The 19,718-nt window shown below is 41.0% G+C and overlaps 1 protein-coding gene across 2 annotated transcripts in view; it reads left to right on the forward strand.

Moving 5' to 3' along the window:
- The window catches only part of bbs9 (Bardet-Biedl syndrome 9), a 210,753-nt gene that overhangs the window by 34,643 nt on the left and 156,392 nt on the right, over positions 1-19,718 (forward strand). For both annotated transcript variants that reach the window (XM_084727530.1, XM_084727531.1), the window contains exons 9-13: positions 351-480; positions 5,297-5,478; positions 5,799-5,875; positions 5,968-6,021; positions 6,237-6,339. In XM_084727530.1, coding sequence (XP_084583656.1) covers positions 351-480; positions 5,297-5,478; positions 5,799-5,875; positions 5,968-6,021; positions 6,237-6,339 — 546 coding nt within the window. The remainder of the gene's footprint in view (positions 1-350; positions 481-5,296; positions 5,479-5,798; positions 5,876-5,967; positions 6,022-6,236; positions 6,340-19,718) is intronic.

The raw sequence follows: 19,718 nt of genomic DNA on the forward strand, positions 1-19,718 counted from the left end.
TGACAGGTGACATTAAACAACCAGGAAGGATGAAAGCTGTTTTACTTGTGGAAAGTCGTACAACAATTTTGTCCTAATGTAACGTTCAAGACATTCAAAGGCATTTCTATTACATCTTTCCTGCTGTCAATGTGTGGTTTTAGTAATATGAGCCAGAAGGTTGCCCTGGAGGTTTTTTGTGCTGCTGAGTTAATTGTATGTTACTCAGAAAATTAGCTAATGCAAAAAGTGTTATTAGGAAAATTATTCAAGACAGTCTTTGTGATCATAAACACAACCGGCCAAAGACAGCTAATGTGAATAGCCTCCATTCTTCTTTCTAACAATTTTTTTTTCCCGTTCTTGTTTAGTGACGGATGGCACGACCAACCTGTTGCTAGGTAACCACACCAACATGCTGCTGGTTTACCAGGATGTGACTCTGAAGTGGGCGGCCCAGCTCCCCTTTGTGCCCGTGGCCGTTCGCGTCGCCAACTTCCCGTGAGTAACATCTGATGTCACAGTTTCCTCTGAGATAAATCTGAGAACCTACTGAGAGTTACTGACAGTTGAACCACAGTGGAACCAAGACCGTTTTCTTGAGAACCCCTTCATAAAAGACTCATTACTGCAACCTCCAAGGATAGGCTAATATTATGAAATTATGTATTCTATTTAGTAGATGTAAAAGAAGTTAAAATACAAGGTAACAAAACTAACTGCTGCTCTTCTGGTATCCATTAAGGATATCATTATAGTAAACTTTGCAACAGGAATTTACAGTAGGAAAAATCACTTATAGCTGCCTTGTTTTTTTAATCTGTTAATGCCTTTTTTTGTTGTTGTTTTAAGAGAGTTGGAAAAATCAGCGACATTTATACCCAACCATATACACAACCAAATTTTTTGCAATTTAAATTAAAAATAAGTTAAAAAGATTTCTATTTAAAAATCCAAATCCTTGTGTGTGGGATGTGAGTGAGAGACCATGGTGACTGAGAGGGTGTTCTGATGAGTTTGCTGTTAACTTGGAAGGCATCACAGGCACATTTTAACACTCAGAACATTTACTGACTGTGATGAAGCACAGTCATATATATAAGAATTTTAATGTACAACATCCACACCTTTATTATAGCCGCCTGTAATTCTGATGCCCTACATCCTCTCATGCAAATCATTACTGTGATGACAATAAAATAGTCTAAATTTCTGCGATTTCACAGAGAGCCTTCTCGCCATTGAGTTGAATGAAACCACTAAATACTGTTCAGCGTAGCAACAGTGCACTGTCAGCTGTTTGGTTGTGTTATAGGTTAGCATCACACTCACTGAAACACTGGCTTACTGCTGCCTAAGTTTGTACAACTGTACCTCTTATTAATACATTAATAGCTGCTGGTAGGATTAGCACGTCTTCACCAGGAAGCAGAGACGCAACATTGTGAATGAGAGATTTATTCTTCTCCTCTGGCAAATACAACACATGGCCCCCGTGATACATTTAGAGCTTAACACGCCTCTCCCAGCTACAACACAGGTACATGCACTTAAACTCCTTTGAAGGGGCATAAATGGGCTTCTAGTGACTGTTAAAGCTCCACCAGGCTCCCTGACTTTAAGCTGAAACACAGAGAGCTGGACAGTAGCTGCTCATGACTGGTTAGCTCTCACAACCGGCACTGCAGGAATAAATGTTGCTGTCTGTGTGACACTGTGTGGTGGTCAGTGTCCCCTCTGCACTACTGCATATGTCACACACTATGAGCCTGTTCAGACCTGGTATTACTGTGTCCTGAGTGATCCAATCTCAACCTGACAGCTCTGTGTACATGAGTTCACACATGACAATACATCTCTAGATGTGTCTCAAGGGACTACTTGTAATTGGATCTTACTTCCTTGCTCTATATGCAAAAAAAACACTAGAGCTATTTTGTCAGTTAAATGTTCATTACTGCCTATTTGGCCGCTCAGCATGAATATTTGACTATTGGTTTCTGTTTTCTTCAGTGCCACACTAAACCTCTCTTTCAGCCCACAATGAGCCTCATGTTTACTATTTCTGATTGTGTGAAAGTCTGATACTGTCACATCACAGATGACAAAGAAAGGCTACTGACAGAGCCAGAGAAAGAAGAAGTGTGTGTACAAGTGCACCACTCTCCCTCCTGCTCTTCACAGCAGCACAATGTTTTTTACAAGGAAAAACACAACTTAATGTTTTGAATTAAATGCCGAAATTACAAGAAGTCACAAATGATTAAGCCTTGGCAGCTGCTGTTTCATGCAAATAAACACGTTTGCGAAACAGCAAAACAGCCCAACAGTATTAGCCAAAACGCTGGGGCAAATGGACACAATGTTTTTGGACAAAAAAAAGAAATAACTTAATGTATTAACATTTGCCAAATTTACAAGAAGGCCCTAATAATTAAGAATGTATTAGAACATTTTATGAAGCATATAAAGTTTCTCTTCAGTCAGCAGCTTTCAAAATAGTGTGTTTTTCTTTTTACGGGAGTCTGGGGATATTATGATCACTAGTGTCTTCAAAACATCTGCAGAAGGTAAGAGAACTCAAACAGGTAATTTGCATGACATGGACCAACTGATATACTTACAAGACGTCAGCTGAGTAAGCAGTCCTTCAGTGAGGCCCAATACACTTTGTGCACCCACTGCTTAAAGAATGTGGTCACACGCCGCCCAGATCTCCTCAGAATGTGGTCTGAACGATTGGATCTCAAGAGCATCCTCAGTGCATTTACACCTGTACTCAGACCTGTCCATTTGTGATCAGATCACCCAGGGCGCATGTTAATACAGTTCTGAACAAGACCTATGTAGCCACAAGGCCGAACCTCACACAGTGGTTTTCCAAACAGAGTTTTGCTCTTAAAAGTTTTATCTCAAATGGAAACAACAAATCACACGACCACACCACACACATGGAGAGAGCTTGTAGACATGCTGTTACTGGATGGACTGTGTCATTTTCTGATGTAATCGCACACTTAGACACACATGTGTGCATTTACACAACACAGGTAAATACACTCACACAGCAGGTGTGTTGTTGTGTTTATCAGCTTGTGAAATCCAGTGTGTGGCTTTTGACAGGAAATGACCTGACAATGTCTTCCAGCTGGCCAATCAAAGCAGAGCAGGGAGGGGCCAGCTGTTGCCAATCATTTATCTTTTTCCAAGCAACTCCAATCAAACCGCAATTTGATACAATTACAACGCAAAACACAAACATGGCTGAAAAATGATGTGGTTTCTGTTTGTGTGTGTTTTAGATGCAGCAGATAGTGTGTGTCTGGGTAGCTGTTTGGTTTAGTTTGAGGCTGTGTTGTTTTAAAGCACTTGATAGTCATCGTCTTGTTCAGTGTGTGTCGGTGGTACACTGCACAGAGTGCCGGACAGGAACACACACACACCAATGCACACAAAACAAACACACACAAACACTCCAGCAGGTCACTGTGAATATCTGTGATTTACAGCAGTGCTCCAGGAGTCTTTGCTTTGTGTTTCGGGAGGCGGTATTGGGTTTTATTACTTAATTCTGCCAACCGCGGATTAAATGATCAGGCTTTCTTTGGCTTTCTAAACTGTCCACACCAACTACAAGTCCAAATTTGGACTCGATCTGAAACAGACCTGTGGAAAGTCAGAACTTGGCATGCATAAATTGATGTTGAAAATAGACTTTAAAGGTCCCAACAAGTATTAGACCCATCAAAAAGGGAGTCAGGAGGGAGAATACGAACACTGACAGCAGCACCAACTACGTCTGCGGTCTGTATCTCTGTCGTTGTGATAACAGCAGTTACACTAAAATTACACTAAAATCAGTTATTGTTCTGTGTCTCATTAAAGCAACGAGGAAAAATGGCTTCTTTGCATACGATCAAATATAAGTTGCAACAAGTTTACCTGATCCCTAATCAGTTTAACCACTGATCGATCTGTACGGGTGATAAAGTGAGTCTGAGCCTGTGAAGGTGATCAAAATTTTTGTTCATTTACAAGATTCATTCATGTGTTTGTGTTTGGTTATGGATAGTTGTTACCCAATCTTGGAAACCATTCGTTATCATCTGATGACAATTTAGCCTCTGAGGGCCTCTGAGGACAACGTTGCCAGCAGATGTCCAGATAATGGATATCCGGGCCAGGAGTTGGGAGGCTAATTTCTATTAACAGATATCTGCATAAGAATGCAGATAAGAGGTGCCCCTGTACATCAGTTGTTAGAGTGTGCACCCCGTGTACCGAGGCTATCTGCTGCAACTGTGGGTTCAAATCCAGCCTGTGGCCCTTTGCTACATGTAATCCCCCCCCCCCCCCACACACACACACACACACTCACTCAGTCTACCCCCTTCCTATGACAATAAAGGCAACAAAAAAGCCCCAAAATATAACATAAGCTTCATCAGATGATTCCTGATGATACCAGGACTGCATTTCAGCTAGTGTGTTCCACCTCGAACGTGATTGGTCAATACTACTTGGATTACAAACTTCCAACACCAGACATATCATCCCTACAGATTCTGCATTCACATGCAAATATCTTTTTATAGACATTAGTTGTTAGATAACACTGTAACCAAGATGGATTGTAATCATACTGTGTTTGTCCTCTGGTGAGACAAATATCTGTGTCTAAGTGTAAATAAAAGTGTCTTAAATATCATCTGGAATTTATCCGAATACGAGACTCTTGGAATGACAAGTGTAAACGGTTCCTGTGAGCTTGTGTGTGACTGAGTGTGTGAGTGTTTCCGCAGCAGTTAAAGTGAAAGTTTTATGCCCCCTCAGACACCCTCCTGTGCAGGTGTGGAGCCAGCCGCTGCTCTAGACCTGAACCCCCGGTGTGTGTGTGTGAGCTTTGTGTGTGTAATACTGCCTCACTGGACTGGAACTGCAACACATCTGCAACCAGTTAACACACACATACACAGAGTTAACATACATTATTGCATCACTCAGCATTTCCTCATGCTCTCCTTCTTTCCGTCTCCTTCCATATCATAAACCAATACTGACCTTTGCATCCTGTTTCCCTCAGAGCATTTAAAAACTTCAGACTGATATGTAAATGTGTTTTTTTAATCTGGCAATTGAGTCTATATGAAAGTTTGAATGAGAAATAAAGCACTAATGCTTAACTAAAAGGACATACCAGGTAAAAGTACCATTTTTACATTTGAATTAACCCTCTCCTCTCCTCTCCTCTCCTCTCCTCTCCTCTCCTCTCCTCTCCTCTCCTCTCCTCTCCTCTCCTCTCCTCTCCTCTCCTCAGGGAGTTAAAAGGAGTCGTGATTGGTCTGAGCTCCGATGGTCACCTCCTGTGCTCCTACATGGGTACGGACCCGTCCTTCTTCTCCACCCCCAAAGTGGACGCCAGGGAGGCTGACTATGAGCAGGTCGATGCTGAGATGAAGAAGCTGCAGAAGTTCATCAGAGAGGCCACCAGGACTCAGGGTATGAGACTGCTGATTTAGGATTAGTAGAGATTCTGTGACAACTGTTCAGATTAGATTACATGTATTAGAGGGTGGTGTGGTATTTCAGCCATTTACATGACTTGAATGAATAACCAGTAATGAAAATTATCATTGATTCATCTTCTTCTTACAGATTGATTGGATAATGTTTGCAGACTTAACTAATTTCAAGCTATCTTAAGATGTTTGCTTGCAAAGTAGCTCTGGTTTTGAGAATCTAATTAGCTGTTTTGTGATATATCAACTAAGGAACATTTTTGTCCAATGTTTTGGGATAAAACTCCTCTGTCGTTTTAGACATCCTCCCTAAAGCTGACACTGAGGAGGACCTGATTGTTACAGCTACTGTGTCCTCCAGCATGGACAGTGAATCGGTAAACACACAATATACAGTATGTATACACATTTACACATTTACAAGCATTCACACAGTCAGACTCATCAGATCCTTTGTCTCTGTCTGCAGCAAGCTCTTATCCAAGATATCAACGGTCTGTCCGTCCCTTCAGTAACCGTACAGGTGAGCTATAACTGCACATGAGACTAGAGTTTCCCTGCTTTCCTCACCAACTCATCGTTCTTTTCTTTTCTCTTTCCTTCATCACATCTTTGCCCCCTCTTTTATTTGTCTGCACTTTTTTGCCTGTCTTTTTCCTCTTTGTTTTTTTCTCCACACATCTTGACATGTTTTTCCCCTCCCTGTCTCACTTCTATAACCTGTCTTTCTCTCTCCAGGTGAAGGTGAAGGCCAGTTCTGTTGTCCAGTCCTCTAAGCTGACCATTAGCATTCAGCCTCCTCTGGCCGTCACTCAGGACCAGTTTGTCCTGGAGCCCATGGGTGAGTCTATAGCAACTTTTCTTTGTGTGTGTGTGTGTGTGTCTGTAGTTGTGTTTCTTTGAATTTATATATCTCCCTGTCCTCCTTTGATTCTACTCGGCTTGGGTCTATGACATTAGATCTGCATTGTGGTTTTGATCCCCCCCTCCAACATTAACGTTTCAGAAGTGGAGCAGCTCATTTTTTTTGACTTGCTAAGGCCTCTACCATCTGTAAGAAAGCTACAAATTTAACTATTTTTTGTCTATTTTTATGATTGCCAATCAATACAGGGTCTTTTACTTTGAAAAATGAACATATTCTCTTTGCTGTTCCTGTGTCTGACTTCCTCCCAGGCTCGATCTGCTTTGTACCGCTTGACTCGGCATCCGTCAAAACAGACATGGCACATAATTTTGGGGCGCCACATCTGAACTGAAACGCAATGCTGCGCTTTTGGTGGAATCATAAGCATAGCTCCAGCGACCCGAATGCAACGCAGCCATTCTTGGTGGACTCAGCTAGTTATTGTCCACCTTGTTGCATTTATGAAGGGCTGACTGCATTGTGTTGTACAGGTGTTTAGGATGCTATGTGCATCCCCTTCATAGTCTTATATACAACACATCAAATCTGGCAACCAAAACTAAATTTTAAGGATCTCATTTGGATAAAAGAAACAGCAGAAAAAATAGATTGGCTGTATTTAATGATGTATTCTAAGAAAAACACAAAACTAACTTCAGTTTATTCTAATGTATTACAGCAGTTTGATACAGTCATTTTTTAAAGGAAAGTCTTGCATTGCTTTGTGCAGCTGGTTTTGTGTAAGATCTTCCATCATCTGTCATCAATCACTTTTGTTCTTTCCCAGCCTTTTTCTGTCACTCACTTTCTCATTCACACATGTACACACACACCCATACATGCAAGGCACACAGTTTGTCAGCTCCTCTCCACTCCTTCATCACGTCCTCCTCCACAGTCTGAACAGACACACACACACACACACACACACACACAGGGAGTGACTGAGTGTGTGAGAGGTGTGTGCTGGTGTGTATTTGTTCAGCCCTTATCAGCCTTTTACACTGTGTGTTCTGTCGTCTGGCTGTTGGGGAGACTCGGTCACCTCGACCAGTTGGCGGTAACTTTGATCTGCTTCACACAGACACTGCATACACACAACCTCCTAACCCCAAACACTGATACTGGCTGTGGCTTCATTAAAAGGACGTCACCCATCCTGTAACACAGCATTTGCCATTCAGTTTGAGCTGTTGCACAAGTCTGAACGTCCTCTGTTTCCTCTCTTTGACTCTTTCCACCTTTTGTGTGCATGTTGACGTGCAAACCTAAATTTACAGAGTGTGTGTAATGCAAACCAGTTGGAGGAGTTTTTTTTTATCAGAGGCTCCTTATAACACCATGAGAACACACATTTTTAAAATCTGTGGGCCCTTTGAGAGTTAAACCTCTAACCATGGCTGTGTTGGTGCCTTGCTCTGCCTGTTGGTTTACATATGGACTCCTAACGCTGGCTGTGTCAGATCACACCTACAGTTTGTTTTCTGTAGTCTGAACCAACAGTGGAGGAGCTTCCTTTGTTGCATTTTTTTGTTAAGCTGTCAAACTATAAGCAAACCATGACTTGGAAAGAAAAGTCAAGTGACTCATGAGTAGCTTCATTATTAGAAAACTGTCTGTGTTTTATCCTGCCAGGTTAGAGATTTTTTTTTAAGACAAAAAGCCTCAGTCATTTTAATCCTTTAAACCTGCTGTTCTTGTCTCTGTGGTTTTCAGTTCAAGGTATACTTTGGAATACTTGAAGTGGGGTTGCATGAGGTACTCCATAGTCAGTGTATTTCCTACAATAGAGGGCGATCAGCACGTCCTCAGTTTGGAGAAGCAGAGAGAAGTACCAGCATGGAGGCTAAACAATGAACTGCTGTGGACAGGGTCAGCAGCAAAACCTACCTTAGTCAAGTAAACCTTGCCATTAGACTGGGTATTCCAAAAATAACCGCAGCTATGATGATTTTCTGTCCAAACGTACAACCTGAAATGCAGTACTGCTTTTATATGACAGTTAAACTAACAGCATTTATTAGTTAACAATAATTCGTGACAAGAGATTATGATTTATGGTTTATTAACTTGTTTATTTGGCTTGGGCCTGGACTGTTGCCTAGCAACACATAAACGTTCCTCCACACTAACGTTAGCTTGTTAGCTACTTTGTGTCGGTCGTCACGTTACCACAGTAGAGCTCTCCTTCAGTTGTCCAGATGGATGCACAAAGCTGCCTCCAGACTGTCTTCAGCTAGCTCTTTTTAACAGACTGAATGTTGATATTTATATATTTGAGAAGCTGATCTAACAAATGGACTGGGACCACTTGAAACGGTCAGACTCTCTTTCCAAGTGGATGAAGTGGTGCAGTTTGTTTGTGGCCTGAAAGCAAACATACCAACTGCAGGATTTTATGATAACAGTTGTGTGACTTTAGCATGATTTCAAAAGCTTAACTACTAATAAATCTGTCTGCTGTTTGTGAAATCTGTTCAGGAAGCAGTGCGCCATGGCCTTTATCAAATTAAAAAGTGTGTGACAGCGATCCGGCAGTAATAAGTCCTGAATCATGTACCAGTCACCTCCTGTCTCGTCGTGTCTCTATGGTCTCTATCTGTTAGTCACTGTAACGTCAGTGTAGGCTAACTTTTATTAGAACACTGTAAACCAGAGTGATGCATATAGTTAAAAGTCCAGTGATGTTGTGTTCTGTATCACAATGTGCTGACCACCATCTATTGTAGGTAATATACTGTATACTATGTAGAAGTGCCTCATACAAGCCCACTTCAAAAAATGTGAACTATCCCTTTAAGAACTCATTACTAAGAAGCTGAGTATGAGCATCAGTCCAGACTTTTGTTGCTGTAGTTGTGTTGTTATGTTTGGCTTTCCAAGCTGCCAGATGTCGACATTTGCCTCCATCTTACCTGGAATCATTTTGTCATCTTTTCCTGTTGTTATAATCAGGAGGGAGGAGCATGTCCGCCAGATTTCAAGTGCCTTTGTTAACATGCCGTCAGATTCTGGAACAGCCCGGAAAATTGGACAGAGGTCGTTCTGTGCTCATTCGATCAATAATTTCACCTTCATGGCGTAAAGGAGATCTCAGCTTGCTTCCTTTGAAGGTGCTGTTGCATCAGGACAAGCCATGTCCACAGGCAGTAATGACAGTGATGCAATAATGACTGCCTGCCGGACCACTGAAGAAATTACTAATGTTTCAATGCCAGATGCGTCTTCATGGACTCTGATTAAGACTCATCTAGCATTGAAACATTAGTCATTGAATAAAGATTGTTGCCTTCAGTCCATGTCCTCCAGTACACTTTGGACTAATTTTCAAGTATCTCCTGCTACAAAATCAACCTGTCCTTGAGAGTACTGGACAGGCTTGAAATACCTTTTGAGGCAGTTGAAGAGTGTTTATCGTCTTCCTTCATCTGAAGAAATGACCAAATCTCCGATCATGAAGAAAAGCAAGTGCTCGTGAATGTAACTGTTGTTTTCCCCCTCACCACCTGAGCCAAAGAGCAATGATTAGCTTTGTTTAATTAAAAATATATATTATTTTATTACTTTTTAAAATCTTTATTTTAAGTATGAAGTTCTTTCCAGTATCTTTTCAGTAATTGCATCAGCGGAATGAATTTAAATTCCTTTCTTACATTTCAGGATAGGATATTTCTCTCAGCACTACAGGAATCTTATTGCTGGACCTCCTGGTTTGGTTTGAGTTTTGCAGTTTAGAATTTATCACCAAATGCTGCCAAATTGTCTTGTAATTACCAGCATTATCACTGCTAGGCGTGTAAATCCCACTAGAGCTTATTCAGTATAAGGTCATGTCAAATAAAATGCAACAGGTCTTACTGACACAGCGTGGATGGTGTCGGCAGTTTTCTGAAGCTGTGCACAGAGGCACAGGAGCTGGATCAGTACCAGAAAAATGTCATTCATTTCCTTCAAAACTGCTCTTGACGTTTGCGGAAACCATCATCCATCAGAGAGGAGCAGTCACAAAGTTTTTTGAGAAGGACCAGTATGGATTGTGAATTTATGATTTCAAGATGTGAGCAGCATTCTCAGGCGGTTGGAACACCATCCATTTATTGTGAGCCCTGAATCAAACTGACCACTTCTTTCCCATGATTCATGATGCGTCTGTGCTGAAATGTAATGCGCTTTACCACAGTGCATTCTTATCTGTACATATACTGTACATGACCTCTGCAACTGTTAATTCAAACAGGATGGGCTTTCTGCACAACACGCAGTATATTTCCTGTAAATTCTTGTGTCAGCTTCCTCCATTAATAATGCACACACATTTTTTATATGACTTACATTTCATGTTTTGGCATATTTTATAGTGCACATGTTTCGTATGTACTTTTTCTTTACTTCAATATGTCCCTGTCCATATGTTTAGTATTTTATTTCTGTCATACATTTTTACCAAACATGCTATAATGTTGGCACTGCAAATTGTGTTTGTGCTTAGATTCCTTATTTGCATTTTTTTCCATTAATATTCTGAAAAGGGGGAGTTTGGCCATATGCATTTTACATGACAAAGACTTGAGAAAGGGGAAATCAGCCTTTTATTCAAAGAGTAAAACTGATACTAAATCAGTTTTCACATGTGATCTCCAGATAATGACCTAAGAATAAGATCTGGACATTGTCCATATTTGCCCTTTCACTCATGTAGCACACAACAGTACACTGGCTGCCTCAGATGGGTTCTCACATGTTAGAAATACTCAGTTTGGTTTAGGGGTGCAACGGATCACAGAACTCATGGTTTGGACTGTATCACAGTTTTGAGTCATGGTTTGGATAATTTATCAGATAAGCAAAAAGGAAAAGGGCTGAATTAATTTAAAAATGCACCTGGCTCTGATTTAACGGCCTCTCTCTGTCCATAGTCACCACCATAGCACTGGTAAATATCATAATAATACTAATACTAAAAATGAGAACAGTCGCTCAGTCCCCGCTCACAGCAATAACTGATTTTTTTTTTTTTACCCGTCATAAGAATTAGCCAATCAACACTGAAGGCTGGAGGAGGACTCATCAATTATGATGACTGTTTTTGTTAGTTAGTTCTACCACTTAAAAGGTGAACCGAGTCATCACTCAAGAAGACTGTGAGTCGACTTGGACATCTTTGAACACAGAACAGTGCAAGAGCAACAACACGGCAAGCTGTAAACTTCTCAACCTCATAAATTAGTTTCTCACTCTCTCTGCAGTCGATTTATTTAAAGTTTCGATGAATTTATTTAAAGTTTTGTCTCAGATGGCGACTCAACCCTAAAGAAAATAAAAGAAATGGCTTTTATTTTCTTATTCAATAGTCTTACTTAAGAGTTTCTGTGTTTTTTTGTGTGTGGTTGCTTTTTCTTTTTATTTACATCTTTCTCTCGTCTCCAACATGATGCTAAATAAACATGGCTTATCAACAGTAAACATTATTTACTACAAATTTGTCTGTTTTTAGATAGTTTTAAGGTTGATTATCAGTTTGTTTTTCAGCCAGTTACCGTACATCTACAGTAACTTAAGTTGCACATTCGTTTCCCATTTTCTACCTCCCACCTCTGAGCAAGCGATATAAACTGTAAGCTGAAAAAGTTTGGTTTTGGAAGTAATTTGCATGAGCAGTGATAGCTTCCATGTCTGAACAGACAGTGAGAAGCATGCCAATGAAAACTCAAACTTAATCAAAAGTAAATTCATGGAGAAGATGCCCAAAAAGGATTAAAAAAAAGCTTCTTGATTTGTCTGCTTGGTTTGGTCCTGCAGAGTTTTTCTTTTTTTTTTTCTTCACTGTTTATATGGAAGATCAGAGGCTGTGACTCACTGCACCGTCACGTTTACACCACTAAAGAGACACTTTGTTTACATGAGTTTAGGTAGCGGTCAAACGGGTCAAATTCAGAAGCCTCTCTCAGGCGTGCACACACACATTTACATACACACACTCACATGGATGCAAACAGTCATATAAATACTATCACATACATATCCATGGACACATAAGCTTAAACACATGCATGTGTCATCCCAATGCACTGTTTAAATATAGACACACACACTTGGAGTGAAATAAGTGTGTGTGTGTGAATGAGTGTGTGTGTTTATGTCACGCTCTTTTGTCTTCCTGCACACAGAAATCTGGCGCTGGCCTGCACTAGTCAATCAACAGCTCTCTACTGCGAAACATGAGAGCCACTGAACACACGCACACACACGCACACGCACGCACACGCACACACACACACACACACACACACACACACACTTTCTGCCTTCTTTTTTCTTTTATTCTCCACTCTATTCTACCTAAGTGACCCCTAACTGGCCCGCTTTGGCCCAGAATGGCCTGGCACAGGACTGAAGCAGCAGGACCACCGTGGCTGACCCTTACTAGTGAGATTTGGCCCAAACAGAGTGTTTCACATCCGTTACAGTCCTGGAAAATTAGGAACAAATAAATTAATGGAGGCTCCGTGAGTTTTAATGAATACAGGGACTTGGCTCAGAGGAGCTGGATCCCAGTCACACGGTCAGTTTACTCTGTGATTTTGTCCAGAAAATCGCACCCCTGCTTTATGGATTGCAGGGGAAGTGGCTGAGCTGCAGATGGAATACTGCCTGGTGTAAACTGTATGTAAGTACAGTATGTACGCAGATGTAAATCCTACACCAATAAAAATACAAAGCAGTTAAAAAAAAATGACTTCCATGACCAGGAAATGTTTCATTAATTTTAATGTTTCACTGTTGAGGTGCAAATGCCTAGCCTGGCTCCAGACACTCTGGAATCAATCCTCATATCTCTAATTTTATTTAGCAGTTCAGGTTGTTGTGGTGTCTTTAATAGCTGTTTCTGTCTGGAAAAACTATCAAGGCACTCAGAGCTTTGCAAATGAGAATAAAGTACCAATATGTAAGACTTATTGGCATCTAGTGGTGCTTGCAGATTGCAAACACCTCATGTCAGCCTCCCCCTCCAACCCTGTAGGAGAACCTACGGTGTATAGAAACATGGCGATGCAACATGTGCAACATGCAGATGTTTATACAACATTCAAAACATCCTTATGAATATTATATTCCATTTCTGCCAAAAAAACACAACAAACAAACTTTAAATTTTATGCACTGGACTTTTAAGACTGGGGACATGATCTTTATGTGTCTGATAAAGAAAAACTGTGATAGAAAAATTGCCACGAACATGCCAATAAATGCTGTTTAGATTGTTGTACTGTAAGTCAGTGGTTCCCAAACTGGGGGAACAGACCCCCCTGGGGGTGGCGCAATGCCTGTATTTCAATAAAATTTAACTTTCTTCCTTTTTTGTTTTAAGTCGACTTACAGAAATAATAACTCTTAAATCAATAAGGTACATAGATTGACATGACAGACCACTTCTGCATCCACTGAAACTGTTGCTGATGGGATGGAGGATGGAAACACAAAGGCAATGTTTGGGTCAACTTTCATAACAAAGGCACAAACTTTTTTTGTCTGGTTCAATCAACAAACTACATAGTTAGGTGGAGGAAAGTATCATAGTTTAGATTAAAATAAGCACGTTAGTTATATAAGTTTACATATGTACTGTAACTTACGTACACATATGTTAACATCAGCATTGACTATTGGTTTCACATAAACACAGACACAAACTCTCCTGGGTGAAAGTCCTGTTATTTTTTTTCACCCATCCATCCAGCGTAACTCCTTTATATGCAAACTTTCTTGCTCTTTATATTACGTCACCTGACTTCGATTGCACGTCAAAATATATCACTGCAGGGGTGCAGAGGGGCACCTATAGCACCACAGTTTGAATTATAGGGGCACCGATCAAGCTGCTGTGTTTGACACGTTGGGAGTGAGAACAGGCTGTCAGTACACACCCATGGCTTCTCTTTTGCTTCTGTTTCCCCTTTACCCTTTCATTTATTCTGATGTCATTTGATGACTCATTCAAACCTTTTTTTTGCATAACATAAACAGTACCAAAGAAAAGGAACAGACACAAGTAGCTGTGACAAAGCCACGGGTGTTATGGGAAAAATGTGGCAGCAATTTGGAGAAACACTATTGTAGCAACACTAATAACAACAACACTGCTGCTGTGACACCTCCCCTGTCTGTTTCTCATCAGCTCTTTATCTCTTACACTTTGTCTCTCACCTGCTTTTTTTCTCTTTCAATTAATTTTCTTTATGCAGACATGCACAGATGCAAGCACACAACAAACTAACGTACACTTAACTTTGAACTGTATGTGTTTTTGTCCTTCTGCTACAGCTGCTGTGTGTGTGTGTGTGTGTGTGTGTGTGTGTGTGTGTGTGTGTGTGTGTGTGTGTGTGTGTGTGTGTGTGTGTGTGTGCTGCTGTCGTCCCATATGTCTTTGATTCTCTTGCTCAGTGTGCATCCACACTTGTCTCTTTGTGATGTTTGTCAGTGTGTGTGTGTTCAGTATAAGCGATTTGTAAGGGATTTGTCACAGAAAACAAAGGACAACAAAAGTGGTGGTGGTGGTGTGTGTGTGTGTGTGTGTGTGTGTGTGTGTGTGTGTGTGTGTGTTTGTGTGTGCACGTGCTGTTTAGTGTTCGGGGGGTGGTTGTGTGAGGAGGAGGAGGGAGGAAGAGGAGGGGAGGTAGCGCCTTCTGACTTTTATTGTTATTCCAGTTTTTATTCGTCTCAGATGGCGACTCAATCCCCTGTTCACCACACACTGCCTCCTTTGTTCTCCTCTCACTCTCTCTCCTTTTCCTCTTTTCCTCATTCCATCTTTTCCTTCCTATGCTACCTCTCTTTAATTTGTCACGCTGTCCCCCGATGTCTTTATTTCTTCCCTCTCATGTTGCCCGCTGCTTCTGTCTACTTCCTTCTTTCTTTTCCTCGTCCACATCCTCTCTTTCCTTTAACTGCCCCACTCTTCCTCTCCTTCTTCGCACACATACACAGTCCTGTGCACGATTGACTCTCTGAGGTGGGACCAAGATACAGTTTTGCAAGTCAAAAATAAAGTCTCAATCCTTTGAACTCAAGTCCAAGTCAAGACAGGCAAGTCCAGAGTCGAGACTGACAAGTCTGAAGTCATAAAGCGTTCTTCACCAAATGTATTGCCGTATTAACAACAGAGCCTTGACTAAAGGCTCATTTATGCTCCCTTTGCGTACGAAAATAGATATGTGCGTTTCAGATGATGTAACCACCACTACCCACATACTTCCTCACGTCCTTTACATTGGCATGGATGTTAAGTAATACACTAAAGGGTGCAGAGTCCTAAGTTACCCCAAAGAAGAAGAGTCAAAGGTTTTTCACACCAGCAAACATGTCAGCGCTGGTGGAGGCTGTAATAAAGTACATTTTGAGGAAGAGGCAGTGTGAGGCAGTGCAGAATCCATTTCAATATCTAACTGATGATGAACATTATTTCCAATACTTTTGGAATTTTTAAATCATCTTCGTCGTGTCTCGTGGTTGTGTCTCGCTTGGACTTTTGGCTTAACTTCCACGCTGCCAACATGACTACTGGTGGTACTGTTCCCACTGGTTTGTATCCGTAAGCTTTCAGAAAACATGCAGAAAAATGGATGAAGTGCAGACAAAAGGCTCCATATCCTTATCTAATGTTTGGCATAAATTAGCCTTTAGCCTTTGAATTTGTTGCGTCTCTGTCAGTAAACCTACACCTTTTGTGATGTTTCTAAAATTTTAAGTAATTTGAAGTGATTCCCATTCCTAAAAAAAATATAAAAAATATTTTTCTAATCAGCTTCAACATTCAGTTCTCATGTGACAGTGTAGTTAAAAGCTGAGTCATAATCTAAGAAAGAAATGTGTGTGGATTCCATTTCGACCAAACTAATTTTCAACATTTGTGTGAAGTCGTCTGTGCGCCACTTTCCATGTTCGTGTTGCCAAACCATCATCATCATCATATGGAGCTCAAATCAAAACATGCAAATCCAGTAAAGAAACTAATGCTCGTTTTGAATTCAAAGAAGTGAGTTTTAAAAATAAAGCTCTGCCTGTTAGACGTTTTGTCTCTCTAAGCGAAGATCGGGTTAGTTGTGTTTAAGATCAGACCCTCGGCGGCGATCCAACCTGATCCTGACCTGTAGGGGTCAAAGGTCAGCGTTTAACACCACACCGATGGTAACCTCAGATTCCCTCGTTTGCCTCTGGATGTTAAGAGATGTGTGATTATGTGCACACACACACACACACACACGCACAGGTGAAGCAGTAGCAGACCAGGAATGTCTCTGAACAAATTTACCCTCTGGATTTGTTTTTCTCTCAGTGTTTTGCTTTTTTATATTATTTGCACATGGCAAAGAAAGGGTAGACACACACAACACAAGCACACACACTCCTTCCCCATCTACTTGTGCGGTATTGATCCCCATCTCCACCTCTCTTGACCTTTCACCTTTTCCAAACAGTCAGTACTCAGTTTAACCTGAGCTGTCAAGTACTATAACCGGAGGACAGCTACAACACTGCGCCACACACACGGGGACACACACAGACAGAGATACAATCAAACAACTATTCTCAGGGAAACTTCTAAGACTCTGCTCTTTGAACTCCATAATTTAAATGAAGCCTGCATCTGTTTGCGCCTCTCCTCCCAGTTATCCACTCTATGTGTTGCACCCGGCACCAAATGACAACAGATGGGTCAAGTGCATTTAAGGTCGGCAAAATACCAGCTTGAAATGAAACAAACATTGCTTGCATTGATCTTTGCACTGCCACATAAACAGAGGCCACAAACTGCAATAATTTTCGCTCCCCGTGTGTCAAACAGTGCAGCTTCTTCACACTGCAATGCTGTAAGCATCATCATTTCTGAAAGCGACCCTCAAGTGTTATATTTTAATGTGCTGTTGAAGTCAGGCACATCAAATGGTGTGGTATAAAGAACGACAAAGTCCACGTGTGCAGGAGGTGGGGTGGATTGGTGGACAAATGTAAGTAATGTGCTTATTTGAACCCAAAACATTGTCCTTTCCTCAACCTAACCAAGTCGTTCACGTGCCTAAACCTACAACCAAGTAGTTTTTGTGCCTTTATTTTCAAAGTTTACTTAGACGTTGCATATTTATTATTGAAAAACTGATAGTAGAGGGACACTGACCTAAACCACCATATTTGCTATATTTGATGAGAGTGAGAACGTATTGTCTGTTCTCACTGTATAGAAAATAATGTGTCCTTCTCTATAACTTTTAACTTTTTTCAGCTTGTATAATAAATGCTGTATTGTAACTGATGCCACTTTATAAATGTAGGTAAAATGAGAAGAGTGACGTACAGACATGCAGATCTCTGCCGGGTAACCCAAAAAGAATATTTGGATGTAACCCCTACGTAATCACCAACATCTTGATTGATTTTTTCACAATTAAACTCAGATTTTTTTGTGGCCAAAAACATGTTTTGTGAGTTCACAGTGACCATGACCTCTGACCACCAAAATATAATCAGTTCATGCTTGAGTCCACTTGAATGTTTGTGCCAGATTTGAAGAAATTCCCTCCAAGCATTTCTGAGATATTGTGTTCCATATATAATCCCAATACAATCCCAAAATTATCCTCTTGGCAGATTCATTTATGTTTACACTGTGCAAAATATGAAGTTCTCAAGGAGAATATTCTGGTGTTGTACAGGGAGTATTCAACCCTCATCTGCCGCCTTGTGGAAAAAATTTAAAATCCTTCAAATACACGCAAAGTACACTTTCATTGGCAACACAGCAGCTGCGTATGCAGTCCTGAAATTTAGCATATAAATTCCCATAGAAGGGAATTCATCCAGTGAGAGATGAATACAAGAGAAAGAGAGAGCGATAGAGAGGAGGAACATAATGGAGAGAAGGGTATCAGCAGGAGAAAACTGGCAAGGAAATAAAGGAGAGGTTGATAAAAGTGAAGCATATTTAGGTAAAAAAAAAAATGAGAGCAGGGCTCCCTCCTTCTCTGCAGAGTTAATAGAGGGAGGAACTTGGGGATAAAGAAGGTGTAGACGCAATGAAAAGGTGAGAAAGTTAGAAAAACAGAACTGATGAGGGTGAGAAGAGGGTAGAGTCGGAGAAAAGTCGGGAAAGAGGAGGAAAAAAAGGAGGTAGTGAAATGGGGGACGGGGATTTCAGCCTCCTTTGTGGAGTTTGTTTTTGTTGGCAGTGGTGTTAATGGGATAATGTGCCTGAGAACGCTGGGACCAGTCTGAACAGTCTCACTGGGTCGGACCTCCAGGTCACACAGACGGACACGTTACCTGGAGCTCGCAGGCTCAACGCCCACTGAGGTGTCCAGATGTGCCCGAATATGGGATGACAAAAGAGACAGAGATGGATAGAGAAAGAGAAGGAGAAGGAGAGAGGAGGAGGGATTACTTTGTCTCTTCTTTGGTGATGTTTGTTGGTCTTAATGGGCCTGGGAACACTTAAAGCACTTAAACCAGTCTGACCAGTTTGACCTTCAGGTCACACAGGTTAAAAGCCTTCTGCTGACAGACAGCATGACACGGAGGGAGAGATGGAGGGGAGAAAAGGGAAAAGGAGAGGAGGAAGGTAGTGAGGAAAGCAGGAGAGGGAGACAGAAGGAGAAGAGAGACAACGCAGAAGGGAAGGAACTGATGGAATACAAGTCGAGAGTAATTAAATTGATTTAAGTACAGCCACAAAGAAAATTCTGAAAAATGTTTGATAAATGCAAATTACACATTTAAAAAGTGTCATAATACCTGAAAAATACCATCAAATGTCTTGGCGCTGATGGGGCTGTGTGGTCCTTGTTGATGTCCTCTTTGACGGTCGCCAGGATACCATCAAATAAATGTTGACTCGTATGAGAGTATTGAGAAAATTTATCTTCAAAAGACCACATCTTTCTGTTTGTGTTGGATTCTCCTAACTCCTCTCGTCTTGGAGGAGGTACGTGAATCCATAACCTGCACAAAAACAGTTCCAGGTCATTAATATCCATTTTCCTAAGCAGTTTAAACAGGCGGTGTTGGAGCTACTGTTTGCAGAATGTTATTGTTCATCTGTGTGGATGCTCACGTCATTATATTTATTGTTGTAGTTATGGTTCTTGGTGTGGACAGCCCTTAAAATCTGTCACTCAGCACAGATTTTGTTCACAACTAAAAAAATATTAAATCAAAATGAATGTTTCACAATTCTGATAGTTGTGTTCTGGACCTATTTCTCTTTAGGAGCAGAAACTTAATGGCATCTTGTCGTCACTGTGAGCTTACAGGCAACCAGTGGA

The sequence above is a fragment of the Lutjanus erythropterus genome, chromosome 9 (assembly GCF_056507025.1).
Source record: "Lutjanus erythropterus isolate fLutEry1 chromosome 9, fLutEry1.hap2, whole genome shotgun sequence".
In the NCBI taxonomy this organism is placed as follows: Eukaryota; Metazoa; Chordata; class Actinopteri; order Lutjaniformes; family Lutjanidae; genus Lutjanus; species Lutjanus erythropterus.